General features: G+C 41.7%; 2 protein-coding genes across 4 annotated transcripts in view; one reads left to right on the forward strand and one right to left on the reverse strand.

Annotated features, from left to right (window-relative positions):
* Positions 1 to 11,445, reverse strand: part of LOC105891174 (myoferlin) — a 38,265-nt gene extending 26,820 nt beyond the window's left edge. For 2 of the 3 annotated variants that reach the window (XM_012817329.3, XM_031560759.2), the window contains exons 1-9: positions 10,889 to 11,445; positions 9,768 to 9,823; positions 9,250 to 9,341; positions 2,584 to 2,692; positions 2,122 to 2,218; positions 1,231 to 1,376; positions 884 to 1,012; positions 613 to 675; positions 410 to 460 (exon numbers count right to left, since the gene is read on the reverse strand). In XM_012817329.3, coding sequence (XP_012672783.1) covers positions 410 to 460; positions 613 to 675; positions 884 to 1,012; positions 1,231 to 1,376; positions 2,122 to 2,218; positions 2,584 to 2,692; positions 9,250 to 9,341; positions 9,768 to 9,823; positions 10,889 to 10,976 — 831 coding nt within the window. In that variant the 5' untranslated portion in view covers positions 10,977 to 11,445. The other variant, XM_031560761.1, reaches the window with a different exon arrangement.
* A 337-nt stretch (positions 11,446 to 11,782) lies between these two features.
* cep55l (centrosomal protein 55 like) lies at positions 11,783 to 18,470 on the forward strand. The gene is made up of 10 exons (XM_012817330.3): positions 11,783 to 11,904; positions 12,263 to 12,462; positions 12,772 to 13,044; positions 14,466 to 14,510; positions 14,766 to 14,907; positions 15,314 to 15,474; positions 15,927 to 16,220; positions 16,426 to 16,497; positions 16,855 to 16,980; positions 17,375 to 18,470. Exons 2-10 carry the CDS (start codon positions 12,277 to 12,279, stop codon positions 17,564 to 17,566), a joined length of 1,491 nt encoding a protein of 496 aa, XP_012672784.2. The 5' UTR covers positions 11,783 to 11,904; positions 12,263 to 12,276; the 3' UTR covers positions 17,567 to 18,470.
* The last annotated feature ends 1,630 nt before the right edge of the window (positions 18,471 to 20,100 follow it).

Consider the following 20,100-nt stretch of genomic DNA (forward strand, 5'->3'; position numbering starts at 1 on the left):
GTGTGCAATGGTTTGTATCTCATGGTTAGGATGAATGTTTGTTTGTGTGTGTGTGTGTGTGTATGTCTGCGTGCATTTGTCCCTTGTGTCTTACGAGATAAATATGTGACTGAGTTTCTGTATGTGCTTGAGTGTATATGTGTGTGTGGGGGTGTGCATGTGTATGAGTTCACATCTGAGTGTGTTTATGTATATGTATGTGTATGTGTGTGTGTGTGTGTGTGTGTGTGTGTGTGTGTGTGCGTGAATGTCCACCTCTGATTGTCTGTGCACGTGTGTGTGTGTGTGTGTGTGTGTGTGTTTAATGTGTGTGTGAATGTCCACCTCTGAGTGTCTGTGCATGTGTGTGTGTGTGTGTGTGTGTGTGTGTGTGTGTTTAATGTGTGTGTGTGTGTGTTTAATGGCTCACCTTGAACTCGCCCATGAGGCTGTCTGCCCTTAAGGAAGATGAATCATACACCTGTGTGAAGGAAACAGAAACCACATCCTGATCCAGAACAGCCATCACGCTACCCTAGGCTCAGGACCCACTAACTGACTTTAACTTTATTATCAGGATTAGTGAGTATCAGGATTAGTGAGAAATTATTCCAATCAACTGGTTGATCTTACCCGTATGCTGATGTACTGATCAAAGAGATCGGACGGCAACATGTGGACATTGTAGAAGAACATCTGAACAAAATCAACAGCCATTCAGGAGAGGGGAAAGAAACAGTGATGAACATTCCATTTTGATACATTCTTTCCTTCTTTCATTATTTTTAGTGAATGCCAAAAATGGCAAAGAGGGGAGAGACAAAATGTTTGGCAGGCGGAGTAAGCTCTTGCTACCCCTCCCCCGCCCAAAGTGTGTGTGTGTGTTTGTTTGTGTGTGTCATACCTCATCAAAGAATGGATTGTTGCCTCTTTTGATTCTCGTCCGATGCGTTTCACCACAAGCGTTCACCTTGACAACGGGTTTAATGTTGTTTCCTGGCAACTGGCGACCTTCTATGACCCGGAAGCGAATCTGATTGGACACACAAGAGGAGCCATCACATAAAACATCAAAGCAATGATCTTCTATTAATCTAACCACACCTACACGGAGCCAATAAGATAAGATAAACCTTTATTAATCCCCGTAGGGATCCACGTGCTAAAACCCAAATCACGAATTCACAAATGTGCAAAACTGCCACAGGACCAGAGTAATCCAACCTAAAACCCAACCACTGTCTAGGTCACCTGGAAGTCCTGTGGCTTGTTGACCAGGGCCCGCTGGCGTTTGCGGGCCTTCCTGAAGACGTTCTGATGGGGCAGGACAGCGGATTCCCCTGTGCTTCCAGCCGGAGCGCCATCGGCCTGGGTCTCGTCTCCTTCATCACCCAAACCTGGAAAGGAATAGAGGCAGCTCACTTAAAGCTTGATAAAGAGGCAAACACACACCTGGGTTGCAGAACGGTTGAGAAGAAACATTGAAGAAGAAAAATGTTCATGTACCATTGCACACTTGGACTTAAACATGTCGGTGAAGCTAATGAAGCAAATTGGTCGCTGAGATATGTTAAGACATTTGGCATTCAGGTCAACCCATTCAAGGCTAAGTTGCTAAGATTGTAATCAATATAACTTTGATAAGACTGCAAGCATTTCAGCAGAATACTAATCCCAATAAACAGAAAGCCATTGCTGTGTGTTCAAAGTTACAATGTTAGCATTACAGAGATGTTTAAAAAACACATCTGTCATTCTGTTGCTCTTTTCTGCACACAGAAATCTAAGCCAGTGGAATCACAAAGAAATACATTAACCATATTTCTCCTCTGCATGGCAAGCAGCTCCATGAAACATGGGAGAAGGGAAGCATAACCAAGTCCCCCCCACACATTCCACAGAGGCATAAAGTCAACATCCCTTCAATTCCAGTGATCCAACATTCCAAACATGGTCGTTCGAGGCCATTAATACAGGATAATGGCTTTCAGCACACCTACCCGCAAGGACAAAGTCAAAGTCATAGTAGTCTTCCATTTGGGGTGGGGGTTTTGGCAAAAAAAAGCTCAGGCAGTGATGGTAGAGGCTAATTGGCTAAACAAACTCTAGTATAGAGACAGACACACACACACTGTAGCATACCTGCATCTCCAACACTGACGTCTCCATCCTTCTGCTCATTAGGGTTGGGTGGGGCATTGGCAGGAGCTTCGTATCCAATCACAAGGTCAATAGTCGCCTGAGTGACATATTAGATTGAATATAAATATGCCTGCAAAATAGCTACATAGTTTTTAAAAATGAAAACTACTCTGAAGTTTTATCTGGTTTTACATGAATGTGTCAATGTTTGATGGTTTACAAATATTCACGTGAATATTTGTAAAATGTCAGGACTGGCATCCAGGTGCTGTCAGTTATGCTGATTGAGGTGGTAACTGACAGCAGCTCAAGTGCTGAGGCATTCAATTGAGTCAAGGCCCAAAGGAACACTGAGACGTGTGTTTGTCTTTTCAGATGGGATGTTTTTAAACGTAGTTATGTCGGTCATTGTTTAATCACAAGTACTGATGGCATGCAGAAGTATTTACTTTAAACACTTACCCCAATATCCTGGCCACTGTCATTGGCAAGCGCTAAGTTTTTTGATGGGAGAGATCTGACTTGGCCGCTGGCTAGGTCTTTCAAGGACACTTTTGCTGAGCCAAGGAATCTAAGGGGCGATATCAGAACACATAAACAGGATGGACCTATGACTCAGTTGACAAAGCATGCTGGCACCATTAAGACCATTTATAAGATAAGCAGATCAGATAAGTACAGACATTTAACTTCCCACCACAGTAAGTATAACAATAAATCAATTCACTGCTTTAGTTGGACCGCAATGGTTAAAGACAGAATAGATACATATATATTCTGCATGTACATGTATATTCTATAGGTAGATATATATTCTATAAGCACACTCTAAGCCTCCTCCTTTTCCCACATTAACCATATTGAGTTGTGATTGGCTAATTCATATATTAGACTAAATCTATGGAGTACATGGGCCCGAATCCCAATGAGGAATGATTGAGAATGAAGGGAAAAGAATTTCCTAATGTTACTTGAGGAAGCATCTGGGATGTTAACCAGCCTAAACAGGGCATTTCAACGAGCTAATAAAAATGGGAGTAGTCGAGAGGAAAAGTCTTTGTGTGATGAGAGCCCCTGACATCACTCACAGCTATGGACACATGGGAGACCTCCTCCCATAGCAAACAGTCACTTCTACTACCCAGCATGCAATACAGCCAGGCCCACAATAGATCTGGGAGCAAATTCAACAGAGGGCCTTTTAACAGAACTGTACAGCGCAGCAGTTGTTTGCATAGCTAACACACTTCATCGTGAGTGCTGATGTTTAAGAGAGTGACCTCCAGAGCGTGCACGCTGATATCCAATTTCATTTGAGTAATAAGTACAATTCAAAATAGAGTTTATAGAGAAATCCATAGAGTTCTCTTTTTTTTTTTTTTTTTTAAAGAGGGACCTAATGGTAGTTGATTTTTCTGCAATGACACACAGATATCCTACATGACAAGCAAGGGGTAGCCCCACTGCCCAAGTGTGTGACATCATCACATCCCGTTCCATAATGCAGAGGGCATGACTGTGACACTGATGTTCCAGAACCTCTGAGTGCCCAGTGACTGATTACACTTCCTGATTAGATGAAGCCTCAGGGCAGAACAAGATTCCCTCATATCAACAACATTCAACTAAAGGATTTTCATTTGTTTACCATTGCTGATGTACATACGTGTACTGTACTCAGGCTTGGGGAGTAACGGAATACATGGAACGGCGTTATGTAATTTGGATACAAAAAAAGAGTAACTGTATTCTGGTACAGTTACAAAAAAAAAAGACGTAATTAGATTACAGGTACTTTTAGCAAAGATTGGGATTATTAACAGGATTACAAATAGATTTTAAAATGCAAAACATTATACTATCATCCACATGCGCACTTTACAACACGTCACGAGAAGACAACAGAGAAAACTACAAGTCCATATGACCTTGAGTTCAAAAAATGCGTTCCCTGGCTGGAAATATCGACACTATTTTGTCCTTGAGGCTGAAAGTGGGAAGAACCTAACAGTGCAGTGCACCTTATGGCTCCCTGCTGTCGTTGTCCAAGGACTCCACATTACATTTCATGAGGCATTTACAGGCAAGACCAACACTAACGCTAACGTCTACACAGACATCCAGTTAGCTAAGGTTAAAGTTGGTTAGTTAACCTGTTAGTATTGCTTGCCTACTAACGTAATGAAAAAGGGGGACTGTGATAACTGGAATGATCGTGTTTGGATAAAACACAAACCCCTGACCGAAATATGTTCGTGGCAGTTTAATTAACAAAGCAAGTTTGGCTTTATGTAAGTTAAATGAGCACCTTTACAGCAACTATCACTTAAACAACATTCAAACAGCATACTAGCTACTATACTAAACTACTCTGCAGGTACTTTAAGAATTTCTTCTCTTTGACAGTTCGAAAAATGGACACTTGATTCATTAAAAATACTGTGGATGTTCTAAATCTGTGCTGATTTTATTTTGTATAAGCCTATGCTTTGTAAACTGTGGTGTTGTGCACTTTCAATGTAGGTCTGTAGGCTGAATTTTCATAATGACAAGCAGATTTGTCTTTAAAAAACACTGAGCAGAGGGCAGGTTCTTAAAACTTGGTTTCCTCATTTTCCTTTTTAAGGTTACATTGTGCTGTTGACTTACAGAATACGCTAAAGTGAAAGCCATCTTATGATGATGCGAGGGCAGACACGAAATGAGGGGAGTGAAGGGTTTAAGTAGAGAGGTGCCAGGTGAGCGTGATTAGTACTCCGGTGATTGTGAATGAGACGGAGGTGCGTGAGTTGAAGTCGAAGGGTGCATTTGGGCCCAAAAAGGATATCCTTACATTCCAATCAATACAGTGGCACATCAAGAGCTTTACATATTTAGTATTGAGTTCATTTTGTTGTCTAACACATAGCTATGACAATATAGTACTTTTTGATATTTGTAGCATACTAAGTTCATTTCCTCAGTAATAAGTAGGACGCCCACACCAGACACAAATGCAGAAAGTATGTCATCTGAAAAAGCTGTTGTGTGCCCTTTTAGGAGGTGTTTGTGGATAGCACAACCACTTCATGAAATGCATGTGACCATTGAGTTGCACAGTTTCGGACTCTAGCAGTACATGTCTGTGTTTTCAAGGTTGGACAAATGTTTTTCAGCATTTATATCCGTCACAGAAATCAAAATAACACTGGAATAACAGTGGACAAGGCTATATTGATGTCTCTTTTCTGTTGTCTTCATTTGCACATTTGGCATTGAGGTATTCCAAAAGTAACGCAAAGTAATCAAGTTACATTACTTTAATATTGTGATACTTGGATTAGGTTACTGAATACAATTTTTAACAGGTAATCAGTAATTGTATCGGAATACATTTTTAAAGTAATCCTCCCAACCCTGACTGTACTGTATGTATGCACTGATGATTACTCCTCTGTGTCTATAGAGTCTGCTCATTCTTTACAGTGGCCATGACCACATTGCTGCATGACAAACTCAAACAGCATTCCCAGACTTCTTGCCATTGTTTTCTCACTGTTACTGAGGAAAACTGAGTCAGCAGCACCGGAACAGACGCTTCCCATATTAGACCAGGAGAGTAAACAAACATTGAACATGTAGGTACCAGTGATGACTCACTTGGCAACCGAGTGTGTTGGAGCCCGTTACTATGAGGAAGTGACAAATGCCCTTGCCTGCGAAGAAATTCCCCCCCGCTGTGATGGTTCACTGTGCCAGCTGCAGACAGCATGCCATATGCCCACTCAGGCCGAACCCCTGCATACCAGGCCCTTCGCTGAACACAGTGGGACAACAGGGCTGGCATCACACATTCCATCTATCATTTCTCCCACCAGGAGAGTAGGAGGGAAGTACACCCTTAAAGAGATCAAGGTCAAGATCAAGAGTCTAATTGTCATATGCACAGTACACCAGGAAGTTACACCGCACAATGACATTCTTACCAGGCTTGTCCTCCTTTCACACAATGCATTTAATATTATTAGTAGTATTATGGCTTTAAGAAATGTATTAATTGGTAGCTACATATTATCCAGAAATTCATCTTGATGGTATATGGATCACTGTGTGGTTTTGCAATGCTTCTATATTCAGATCAAGTAAATTCCATTCTATGTTTTACCATGACTATTATAATGGATGTTCTTTACAGAAAACAGTCATTTTTAAAGATGGTCTATTGTTAGACCTACAATACAGTATGAATAGGTTGCATGCAGTGAATGAGCCATTCATTTTACAGCCACGAGGAAACATTCAGAATACAAATAAAGTAGATGGAAAGTTTGAAAAACTCAGGAGCACCAGTCAGCCAGCTCATTAAAATGTCTCACCCACACACACACCCACCCCCACACCCACACACACACACACACGCACACACCCCAGCACTATCTCATCAAAGCTTTCCTGAGGCTAATCCCAATGACTCGCGCTGTTTCAACATACATCACACCGCACTGCATGGACACGTACAAGGGGTGTGTACTCTGGCAAACAGAAGCTTATCGGGCTCATGAGGCAACAGAGACCATGTCTAGTCATAGAGGTGATGTCTACACTTGAGCCAATCACAGGACTGGAACAGTCTTTATTCACTCTGAGTTCAGGCATGTTGGGGATGAAATCTAATATACGGCTGGCTAAAACCTTCTTCGCCCAAGTTGCTAAGTTACACAAAAATACCAGAGAGTTTTTCTCTCTCCTCCCCCCACCAGAGGCAGGGACTGGCTGAATGTGAGTCACCAGAGCTATGGAAGTCTTCACTGAAGTAGAAAAGACACTCTCCAGAGACCCAGAGCAGAGGGGAAAAGAACAGAATAGGCTGGATTGGTACTAACTACAGTAATGCCTCACAACAGACTTATTGGTGTCCCATGATCATGATTCTCTGAGAAATACGAGTGATGTAGGTCGGTGATAATGTATGCATGATTGTGTGTTACAGATCGTTACGTTGCACAATTTCATGTTGGATATACACAAGCAACCGCAAAAGCTGTGTAGAACACATAGTTGCGCCAAGTCCTTGAGTGATCTTCCAGATTGGCTCCACATGTGTGCTGTAATGGTGGAAACTTTGACAAAAGGTCCTAACGAAACTCATTTGAGGGAGAGGGAAAGGGGGGAAGGACTTGGTTCCTTTTTTCCCCCCATCTGACAGACGTGCTTAAAGCTACAGCTCCACTCAGCCGCACTGAGATCAGCAAGGCTCCTCTGTTGAGAGGCTAGCCTGCAATGAAACTGCATAACATCTACAAAATATTTCCACATGCAAAATACCTACACTTGCCTTGGAAAAGAGGCATCTGACTCCAAATGATTCAAAAGAATGCAGACATAGGCAGAGCAGTTCATTAGCAGTCAGAGACTTGGCATCTCAAAACATGCAAGCACGCCGTCACGATGCAGTGGGCTCGTCCCAAGCCTCCCCAAAGAAAACAAACACGGCCTCCTGTCTCTATCACAGGGCATGCCTAAGCACAGCCTGGTGGGTGTGAGAGGCAGAGAGGGACAACATTGGCACATTCTCTCACCCACACCTGGCCAACTGGATTTCGTAAGACTGTTCCTGGAAGGACACAGTATAATAGTATATTACAATACACTATATACCCTATATACTTCCTCTCATATAATGTATGCTACAAATTCTCTATCTACATATACTGTTGTATACATACATATGTATACTGACTGGACTCCAGGTACATGGTTGACCATTGTGCTCATAATTGCAGGGTCAATAATCACTGCCAAGTTGTATTCATACCATTTAACACATGTTGTCACTGTGAGCTGCAACTGAACACATGTCTTCCCTATACTGTTCCTCACTTCCTGTATTGCAGCCTTCCCTGAGACAGGTCTTAGCCACTACATGGCATCTGATTCTGAAGTGGTTGCGGTCTTGAGGGGGGAGAGGATCTGTGGCTCTAGCCAAGGTCATGCCCTGATCAGTTCCACTGTCAGATTCCGTTTTTGCAAGTTTGGGCAAAAGAGGCTAAACGTGAGAGGTAAAATGCAAATGTAACGCTAGCCAGTGGGTTCAGTGCTGTGCGGTGAATAAACGTCACTCTCCGAAACCTGAAGAACTGCGCTGGCAACAGACACTGGCACCCATGGGTTTTAGCCTCCATGCCAGCACACCCGCCCAGCCCATGCCCGGGGTTGAGAGTTCAAGTCCGGAGCAGGACTGTGCTTATCTACACAACACAGGTTACACTAACAACATATTTTGCCACCCTATCATCCACATCAGCTTCTCTGGAGCTCATCTCCAAGCTGTTTTGCCCAGACCTAAAGGGTTGGTGTCTATTTCAGTGAGGTGTCTCTGCGACCATCACAACCCAACACTGCACGTTCACACCTTGTCTCTCCAGAAGAGCTAGCATGATGATTTTGCCATCTTCACTGTTGCCATATATATGTGACTACTGGGATCCACCTAAGGTCTTCATTTTCCTAAGGGTGATTCATTCTGTAGAGCGCCTGAGTCAGTGCCTAAGTTAGCCTCACAATAATACACATAACAGAAGTCATAGGGGACAGGATGTGGTGATTGAGACACTCTTGTGACATAGAAGAGTTACAGAAGTTACAGTTACATTCTTACACACTGGGATAAATAAGTCTAAGTGAGCTAACCATTATTTACTCTGATAAAGGATATCTGTAGCACACAATCTCATGTCTACCTCCAAACCAAACTGAGCAGAGAGAGAGAGAGAGAGAGAGAGATAGAGAGAACTCTGTGGAAATCAGTGCCATCTCCTCATCTAATCACATTACAGTGTGTTAAAGTCACTGCAGTGGCATCTTGAAAGGAAGATTTGATTAAACCAAGTAGGGCACACCATACCTTACCATGACCCACCACTGAATACACTTCATTGTTATATCCAGCAGGTCAGTGGTGCAGCATTTTAGGCTTGCCTTGCTATTGTTAGCTTGAGGTGAGGGATTGTAGATAGTGCGGTGTGGGTTACTGTGTAAAGCACTAGCTCTGCAAGAACTTATCTGTGAGAAGCCAAACCAAATGCCCTACTGAATTTGGCAGTGCTTTTCTGTGTCAACATAAGGGCGTTACACCAATGTGGTACTTACTTGTCTTTGCCAATTGTTTCATAGTCCTTTACGATGACATCGATGAAGGCTGTGGACTCTAGTGCAGCACCCTTCAAGTCAAACTCGAGAACCTGGGAATATAAACAAACTTTATTTGTAAGGGAATTAAATGGTGGATGAGCCAATGGCCATGCTATTAGGTTACTAAAAGTTAGATTCAAGATGTAGATTTAAATAAGAAATGATTGCATTTGTTTCTATTTATCTACTGTTCCATCAGAATCATAACTGTTGTTCTAGAACCATTTTAATTTTTGGACATGTGACCCGTCACTGCTCATGAATTCAGCTTGGCAGCGCTATCTGGGCAGAAACTATGTTGCAACAAGAACACATTGTGAAGAAAATGATTCAATATGGAAAGCAAATGAGTACTTGAATTGCTGTTGTTTGTACAAGAGAACTGGAGATATGTAGCCTACCAAGCATCATGCAGTAGACAATACTAGCCCTGCATGCATAATAGACAAAATCTTTAGCAATCTGATGTCTCTTACTTCATTCCAAACTGGATTCACTTCATTGCTAATTGATTTGGTCTTCTTCTTTTCTCCTGAAACATTAAGATATGTATTTTGGCATATTGTCTGTAATGTCATAGTCTTTCATCATTATACTTCTATTAATGTTTGTATTCAGCACATTGATTAGCAACATCAATTCAACATTACTATGCAATTTCTATGTAAGCAACTTTGACCAACACCGGACAACTAACACAGATGTGTCAGTTTAATGCTGTAGAGCGCTTAAAGAGTTCTGATCCTGTCTCCATATGACTTAGTAGCGCTCCTATCGCTCCATGTGATCTTCAATCCGGTCATCATCTGTGTTGGTTCAGGGTGTTGGCACATAGGCTATACACAAGGATGTGGTTCCCTTCTTCTGGTCATTGAAAAAATATTGTTTTATACGACAGAGTATTAGGAACACATTAAGGAAGTACAAAAAAGTGGAGGAATTTTTTTTTTCAGAATAAAGTGGAAATGTTGAAAATGAAGTCGAAATGGATGGCTAGATTGACGACTTCTATTTTGCTAGGCTGCTAACGTCAAGATTAAGCCCAGGCTTTACGTTATTGATACAGCTTTCCGTAAAGAATACACTTGCACCACTTCAGAACTTGTCACACTCCAAGGATGTAGCCTTCACACTCTGGCATAGCGGTCAGTCGCTCTCCTGACTTGATTTAAGGGATCAGAGGAGTTCACTTTATTCTCGACATTGCGAGTTTATTCTCGAATTAGTATTTCAATTGTATTCTCGACATTTCGACCTTATTCTAGAAATGCAAAATAATACGAGACAATCTTCCTCCTCTCATTTTTTCCCTTAATGTGACCCTAATGCTCTAGTGTAAGAGCCAATGTCTAAAAGACCACAGTGACAGAGGAAAATCTTGTCTACTAAACGGGTACAGGTTATTGTTGTCAGTTGTAAAGCCCTACTAGTATATCAGTGATCTAATTCCAATTATTTAGCACAAGAGTTAGAAGACGATTTAGTCGACATAGAGCAATGCCATTTAAATAGTCCAGCACCCAAGCAGCATCGTTTTATCATTACCTTACCTTATTCGTTCAACAAAAATGAACGCGTAAACCCCCAAGTGACTTACCTTTGAAAATTATTGACGTAATGGGATCGGGAACCCCAAGTTTCTTTTTGGGAAGTCCTTTAGCTGATTCCACAACAACTCGCAACATATTGGTAAAAGCATATAATCCTTAGTAATGCGAACAAGGTGATATCGCATGCCTTTCCCTCAAGGCAGTGACATTTCTGGGGATAAGCGGATCTCCAGGGAAATCGTTCGTGTTTAACTCAGGGAAATGGGTGGAGGAGGAGGCTGATGATTACAGTGGTGTAAGTGGCACTTTGCCTAGGCTATACCTGATTGGAGCGATGTTCCCTCATACTGTAAGGGACTCAGACTACTTGCAGGTTGGATACTGAGAAGCCGACAACTTCTTTCTTGCTGGTGTGTCTAGTTTGATAAATAAACTCCAGATAAATGCATCTGGTTTCATCAAGTCGTCCAAGCCAAAAAAGTCCATAAACAAATCTGTAGACTAATGATGGGACTGTAACTCCATAATGGGACTTTAACTCCATCTACTGGCTGATGTACGAACATCAGATGTAGTGACCGCCACAATGCTTCAGTTACACCCCCCCCCCCCCCCCCCCCTTCTCTCTCTCTCTTTTTTTTTTTTTTTTTTACATCTATGAACTATGGTACTGCCTATACTACTACACTGGTTAAATTGGACTGCAACCTCTAGTGAATAGTCTACCTTATAATCTATTAAATCTAATAATCAATTTAATAAATCTGCTTCCATGGCCACGTTTATTTTCTTCATTTTGTATTATTATTATTGCTATTATTATTTGTAGTAGTAGTAGTAATACTAGTAGTAGGCTAGTAGTTGTAGTAGTAGACAGCTGTAGGGCTATGTGGTAATGACAACAGCAAAAACGCGTAAATTATTAAACCGGATATGACGCAGGACGCGCCGTATTCAAACTTGTTTTCAATACGGAAGCACGACAAGACCGTTTAGGAGCCTCAACAGTGTTTTTCAAACAACGTTGTGATGCTGTAAACATTTCTGAACATAACTATTGACAGTGAGTTGCTTTTTATAAACATTTCCGGTACCGTTTTGATAACTAATATCACTGTGTATAATTGCGATAAAGTATATTTGATTGTACACAAGGTAGGGTTATCTTAAATATCCTAATTTGGGTGTCTGATAACGTCCTATGGTTCATGAGACAACACAGTTGCTAACGTTATATATTGTTTTTTTTGTTTTTTTCAGTTTTGTTATTTGATTGACATGGTCATTGAAATCATTTCAGAAAAACAGTTGCACATGACTTTGTGACTTTCAGCAAATCCCCTTACAGGTGAAGCTAATGTTTCGGATTTCGGTAAGCTGATAGTATGATTAACGTGTAACGTTACTATTGTATTTTAAAGACCACACTGCTGCAATGACTGCCAGAGGTGCAAAGGATGCTATTGTTAACAAGTTGGGCTTTAAATCAAATGGATCCAAGTTGGAATTGGAGCTTGATAAACTCCGCAGAGAAAATGCACAAATGAGGAAGAACATGGATGAAATGTCCAGACGACATGGACAAAAGAACCCTGATTCGGATAAAACTAAACTACTCCAGGTAAGTCATGTACAGTAGCTTATATATAGTACATACATTAATGTTTAGTCCTCTGATTCATGTGAAGACGAGCCTATACAGAAGACGCCTAACGAAGGCCTGCACATATCGAAACTCAAAAGGTGGGGGAATGACCATGATCGCCCTGTTGTATCTTTCAGCAATGTTAACTGAATCATAACAGCTATATTCTTTTGGTGTTTTAGTAGTAAGTGACAGACATTGTAGCCTATTGGTTTGTTACTTTGGGCATTTAAATTAAATAATACCTTCTTCATCGTTCTCTATTTTCCTCGCAATTTCTTTCAGAGGATTGTGTGTCTTGAAACCCTGAGGGAGAAGAACTCTCAACAGCTCCTGACTAAGGATCATGAGATTGCAATGCTTCGGCAGCAGCTGCGCTCGGCACAAGGCGAGGTGGTTGCTTCGTTGCACTCGCAGCTGGACGAGAAGAAGAAAGAGACTGAACAGCGAGAGAAACTCTTCCAGTCGCTGACTCTTGAGACGGAGAACTTGAAAAACAGGTTGGCCTCAGTGACGGAAAGGTGTCAGGCCCTGGAGAAGCGTGACCCCACAGCACAGGTGAGATACATACACATGACTTTTTTTTTTTTTTGTGTAACATTGGGTTTTGGAGGCAAATGCTGACATCTGACAAACCTTCCATAACTACAATGTAATCAGGCTCTTTCTGTCTGGCAGATGTTTTTATCCAAAGTAATATTCTGGTGAAGCAGAATAAAACCCAAGCAGTACCATATAAAGGGCAACCCATCAGAAATGTCTCAGCGTTTAGTTTCACTCTCACCCAACGGAAGTACCATATAACGTTTCAGGTGCAGAAAGCGTAAGGCCGAAGTACAGTGAAAGTCCATGCGAAAATATAGCGATTAACATTTTGTACATGCTTGTTGTCAATAATAGGAGGAAATGTACGTTTTAAGATAAAATATGACTTGCCGAGGAATTCCTCTTATTTGTTTGGTTGGGTATTTGTGTCCTTTGTTAATAATCCAAGAAAAATATTTGGTTGTCATTTGAATCTTTTAAAATAATATTGACCAGTAGGTGGCAGCACGGTCACTCAAAACTAGTTTTAAATCTGGCACCACCCTGGAGTCAGTGCGACGGATGTCCATCATTAAGGTTGAACAGTTAAACATACGCTTAATTTGCATTATTTGAAACAAAAAGATTATCAAATATTTGTCGTCCAGTTAGAGATTGGAAATAAATCAATGAATCATTCACAGCTATGCTGGTGTAGTAACTGAGCTTCTTACTTTGTGTTGATTTAATCACTAATGGTAGGAAGGGTGTGATACTGAGAAAAAAAATCATATGAAAATATTTTCTTGGATTTTGTCGATAATGATAAGTTGACAATATTTGGCATCCTTCAAAATGTGTTTGTTTTATATTGTTAAATCCATCATCACAAATAATCGGGTGAGGGGAATCCCCTTTCGTCTGCGCAACCCAGGAACGATGACCCAGACAACCTAGAGCATACTAATAACTCCTAACCAATTATGGGATGGGGTGACCCTGCAAGGAAAAGTTGACCGGCTTATGCTTGAACACGGGCGGAGTTAACTGTTGTATGAGGGGATCAAAAGGCCTTACCGCGGATGAGTCCCCTAGTCCCGCCGTTATGATTGGCCTAACCAACCGTCATAGGGGCTCAGACAGGCTGTAAGATGATCGCGGGCTGAGAAGAAGACTGTTATGAGATGAGGGAGATGGTCTTTCAAAGGAAGCCGCAGACGCAGTTCACTGGAGGCTGCGGAGGTAGTTAATCAGTACTCGTGATTGACAGGCGGCTACCCTCTAGCGTATGATGCTATCCCTACTGTATCATTTGTTTCACTGGGGTAGTCTTTTGCCAGACCCTATAATTTCATTGCTGAAAATGAAAACTCTCTGTTTAATCCTCAGCTCTTGAACAGCAATTAAGAAACTGTTTATGTACAAAAACACATGTGTATTTTGTTTGCCGACAGGTCCCCCCTGGTGATGTTGCCGTTATGCAGGACCAGTTGAGGGATGTAAGTGAATAACAGACATACATCAATCCATATGTGTTTTCTGAACCTATACCATATAACTCCTGGTTCTAAGTACTCATAGGCCTCTCTGGTCAAGTTTACAAATGATCCGTCACACACAGCCCTCTTTCACTGTAATTATAAAAATAAGATTCATGCAATGATTCATCAATATAAAATCTCTGTACATTGAATGCCGTTTAACCTGAATTGACCCCCCCCCCCCCCCCCCAAATGTTGGCTGTTGTGTAAAAGGCCCTGGATAAGAACCAGCACTGGCTGGTGTATGACCAGCAGCGGGAGGTGTACGTTCAGGGGCTGCTGGCCAGGACACAGGAGCTGGAGCAGCAGGTCAACCAAACCACCCAACAGCACAACAAAGAGGGCAGTTCGGAGGGTAAGGACACTACCCAGGCCTGTGCAATGGGGAGATTGAGCCCTGTTCTGGAACTTCATTTCTGAAATGAACATCAACTCATAAAAATGACTAGCTGAGAATCTCATGTGATGTTGATTTCACACTGTTGGATTTTCTGTTCGCTACAGTGAAATACTTGAGTTGCCGATTTCATCACTAAACACCCTACGCACACTTACATCTTAATTTATACTTGCATTTATTATTGCGTAACAACTTAGCATGGCTAAAACTTCACCCCATAGCTCTTCTCAGTTGAGCGCTTCCAGTCTATAATCCTAGCAAAAACGAGGCACAGATGCAGTAACGGGCTATGGTGATGCCATAACACTGATGGCCATACATGTAAATAAAACACATCACATCGGTGTTCCTCTGTCCTCAGCAAACAAGACCTCCACTGCCACCCAGCATGAGCTGCAGCAGCTAAAGCAACAGCATGAGCAGCAGCTAAAGCAACAGCATGAGCAGCAAATAAAGCAACAGCAGGAGCAGACAAAGCAACTGCAGGAGGCTCGGCGGGACGCAGAGTTACTGAGGGAGAAGGTATGACTGGTCATCTGACTCTTGGCCCACCCGCTTCCCTTGTTCTCTCTTGCCTCCTCTCCTCTCCTCACTCCTCCATGTCCCTGTGCTCCTTTCTCCTTCCATCGCTGTCACATCCCAACCTCAGGCAGTTGGGTCCCCCCTTCTGTGCTGGCTTTTGCAGGTTACTCCCTGTTAAAGGGGAGTTGTTTTTTTACCACCATGGCTGCTTTCACCTTTGCTTGCTCTAAGAGGGTTTAGACCTTGGTGTCTGTAATGTGTTCCTTTTCCTTTTCAATTACCTTACATGAGTAATAAAATAAAATAACTGCAATAATAGAATAAAATGAAAATGGATAAAATGAAATGGAATTGAATGAATAAATCACTCGCTAAATTAAGAAAGAAATTAATAAAACTGCATTGAAATGAGATGAAATGAATGAAACTGAAGTGAAGTAACTGAATCTCAGGCGTCACGGGCGGAGCGGGAGCTGGAGGAGCTGAGGCAAAAGGCCGGACGGGCGCAGACGGAGGCGCAGGTGGAGCGGCAGACTAGCCAGCTGGCCGGGCGGGAGGCACAGGAGCAGAGGGAGAGGGTGGCCAAGGCGGAGAGGGAGGCGGACAGCCTGCGGGAGAAGGTGATCAGGGCACAGGAGGAGGCGCGCGCACTCAGAGGGAGGTATGAGGAGAAACGGCAGGAGCTGGAGAACACTGATGCACTCCTGGAGGAGGAGAGGAAGAGGGCGTCCGAACTACTGCTGCAGGTGTGTGTGTGTGTGTGTGTGTGTGTGTGTGTGTTTTCATGTGGCCATTGGTATGTTTACTATGCAATGTATGAGTGGGACTGCGTATGTGTGTGTGAAGTATTTCTCTTTGATCACTGGAGTAGAAAATCAGCTCACAAAGTTGAGTTTGCATTTTAAAAAACATGTGTGCTGAACACATGATCAGCTTTGATCTCTTTGAAAGGTGAACCTGCTTCAGAAGTCCATGCTGAACCAACACGATGAGCAGAAGAGGGTTGATATCCTGGAGCAACAGGTACCAGAAACCCCTTAGTTCACCCCCCCCAGTACCCCCCACCCCCACCCCAAACACTCTGAGACACCTGTCCATCAGATGCCTGAACCTGGACCAGCATACTGGAATATATGTGTGTTCAGTTGTTCATAGATACCTGTTTTTTCCCCAAAATATAATGTGTGCTTACTCCATTTTGGATGATGGCGCAGCGTAGGCCTAGCTCTCTATTAAGAGTCCTTTAGAATAAGATACTGGACTGACATATTGCCACATAAATGTATTGTAATCCACATCAGCATATTGTAATCCACATCTGGCTGTATTGGGACTACATGTGGCCTAACCCTGGTTTGGGATGATGCTGCGCCCCCGCAGGTCCAGCTGTCAGTGAGGGACTTTGAGACGGAGAAGCTGGACCGCCAGGAGCTGCAGCACCAGCTGCACCGCATGCTAAAGGAGCTACGCAAAGCCAGAGAGCAGATCTCACGCCTGGAGGCCACCGTGAGTCTGCGACACACACACACACACATACAGACAGACAGACAGACAGACAGACAGACAGACAGAGATAGAGAGAGGGGTTCAGATCAGTGTGGGACACATCTTTACATGTAGCCATTTTGTCTGAAATGGCTCTTTTGATGTGAGATGTAACCAGCACCAGCAAAGGAATTTAGCTCAAACAGTGTGTGTGTGTGCGTGCGTGCGTGCGTGCGTGCGTGCGAGCGAGAGAGACAAAGACAGATGTACTGATTTACCGTGTCTGTGTGTGTATATGTATGTACTCACCAGTTAAAGTGTTAAATAGTTCCAACACACTCTGATTTACTTTGTGTGTGTGTGTGTGTGTGTCACTGGTTTGCGGTATACACTTTCTCTTCCTCCCAATTTTCAGAAGCACCAGTCTCGTTTCTCTGAGCCCAGCTCCTACACCAGGCGGCTCACTCTGGAGGACCCCGCACCCGGCCTCACCTCCCCCTCCAAGGTGCTGGATGAGAGCTTCCTGGAATGCCCCAAATGCCACACCACCTACCCCACCAGCCAGCACCGCGAGCTCCTCACCCACATTGACTACTGCTGTGCCTGAAGAGCAAAGCGTTTTTTTTTTGTTTGTTTGTTTGTTTGTTTTGGTTTGCTTTTTCCGTCAGAGGTTTTACCATTTTAAAGTATTTTGTTTAAAATTTTATGACTATTTTTCTATTTTCTTAAATTGAAATGTGGTGGGTATTAGTAATCCACTTTGGTTTGTTTTATTACTATGTGCATCACGCTCCGGTATTTTAAGTTCTACTGTACTTTCATTGAACAAACCTCCACTCTATGTTTACCCATAAACCCATTATGACTTACACGTACTCAATCATTGATGCTGAAAGAGATTTAGTTTCAGTCCCAAATCTGTCTGGTATACTATACGTTATGTGTGACCGTGTATGACTTTTGTTTTTCTCCCTTTGTTTTATGTAAACATCTAGTAATTTATGGGTAGAATGGAAGTTTTATTTGCACTTGGGATTTTTGTTTAATGACTGCAGTGACTTCATTGTGTTTGCTCCTATATATATTGTACTGTACGCAGGGCACTGAGCCTCAATTAAAATAATGACAATTAAATAAATAATTGGAGCCATTTCCTTTTCTTCCAGGTTAAGAAAGCTTTTACAGACAGGGCCCTATGCTTTCTACGCAGGAAACCCCAGACAGAATAGCGGAATTTGACTGTTTCGGGGGGAAAAAATGATGGGAGGGAAATACATTTGATAGTGTTATGGGTCAAAGATGTTGTCAGAGACAGCTAGCAAAAGTTATTTTTGTAAAATGAGACCAGAAGGTAACCTCGCCTTAAATATGTTTGCATATTTTTTCTTGTATAATTAAATTGAAAATTATTGTAAATTAAACTCCAGGCCTATTGTGTGTAAAAGCACAGTAGCCTAAGTACATTTTTGGATTGGACCTATGATTTAATAAAATTAATTAAACCAAATCTAGAAAGAAAAAAAATGGAAAACACAGAATCTGGCACAAAAAATAAAAGGAATTTCATAGGGCCGACTACCTAAAATCAGATTCCGTTTTGAGGAAGAACCCATTAATAGCTCAAATGTAAACCTTCTGGATAAGAATATCTTAGTGGAGAAAATTACTTTAGATGCCACAAGTGCCAGTATTTCTCACTGTGTGTTTGTGTGTCAAAGCACACACGTTAGAGTGGTGTGTGTGTGTGTGACAGATCTCTGTCTCTGGTATATATAGAGGACTGTGTGTGTGTTAGTGATGGTTTTCTCTACTGATGGGGCTGTGGGGAAGTCTTCCCCTACCTGATGTCTGACATTACAAACCTCATCTAAACCTGGAATAAGATTGCGTGAGTAAACCCTTGCATTAAACTATTTAAAGCTAAGGATTAGAGAAGTTCCTGCATCACTGAGAGAGAAGGCTAAGGAGGTCTTCGCTAAGACAATGCCCCAGGGGAAGGCTTAAAGTGCGACGCAACCAAGAACAAAAAAGGGAAAGTGTCATTTGAAGGAGCAGTTTGCCGCTTTCGCTGTCAAAACACAGTATAGTCCAGGCAAAGTAGCGTTTTACGACAGAATAATACATTTTCAGCATAGATCATTTCTATGAGGTGTCCAGAACAACATACTAAAAGTACTAAGAAATCCTAGTTGAGGAAATATGCTTAATTCTCATCAATCTGAGATGTGTGCTAATAATGCATGGCAAAAATACACCTTAAAAATGTAATTTTTTCCTTTACTCCTATCAAAATGAAACTTTACACAATGAAAGTACCCATGAAAAGTAAAACATTTTGTATTACAAGTTTCTTTTGAAATTAATTTGAATATGCACATGAGCTCCACACTTATTGAATATGTCCATAGGCAGAAACACCATTCATATGTATGACAAATACATCGGCCCAATCTTCATCCAATCATCCTACTGCCAATGGGAGATGGCAATGCTGCTTTTAGACTGGCCTCTAACCTGAAAACTGCCTGGCTTGGTAGTACCTGCCAGGGGTATGGTGTTTCTGCCTATGCAATTAGGACATATTCAATAAGTGTGACGCTCATGTGCATATTCAAATTAATTTCAAGAGAAACTTGTAATACAAAAAAAGTAACTTTTCATGTATACTTTTACTATGTAAAGTGTTATTGTGGTAGGAGTAAAGGAAAAAATTAAGCCTATTTGGGTGTATTTTGGGCATATTCGATTAGTGTATAGCTCATTTGCATATTAAAATTCATTTTCAAAGAAACCTGTAATACAAAAAATGTTACTTTTCATGGGTACTTTCATTGTGTAAAGTTTTATTTTGATAGGAGTAAAGGAAAAAATTACAAATGTATTTTTGCCATGCATTATTAGCACACATCTCAGATTGATGAGAATTAAACATATTTCCTCAACTAGGATTTCTTAGGACTTTTAGTATGTTGTTCTGGACACCTCATAGAAATGATCTATGCTGAAATTTTTTTTTTACAATTTTTTTTTTTAATTCTATTTTTGGCTCCAACATGGGTTACTTTGCCTGGCCTAGTAATGAGATAATTAGTTAGGGTTTTTAAATATTTTATTTAAAAGAATTTGTTCACAGTCAATGGA

The sequence above is a fragment of the Clupea harengus genome, chromosome 23 (genome assembly GCF_900700415.2).
Source record: "Clupea harengus chromosome 23, Ch_v2.0.2, whole genome shotgun sequence".
In the NCBI taxonomy this organism is placed as follows: domain Eukaryota; kingdom Metazoa; phylum Chordata; class Actinopteri; order Clupeiformes; family Clupeidae; genus Clupea; species Clupea harengus.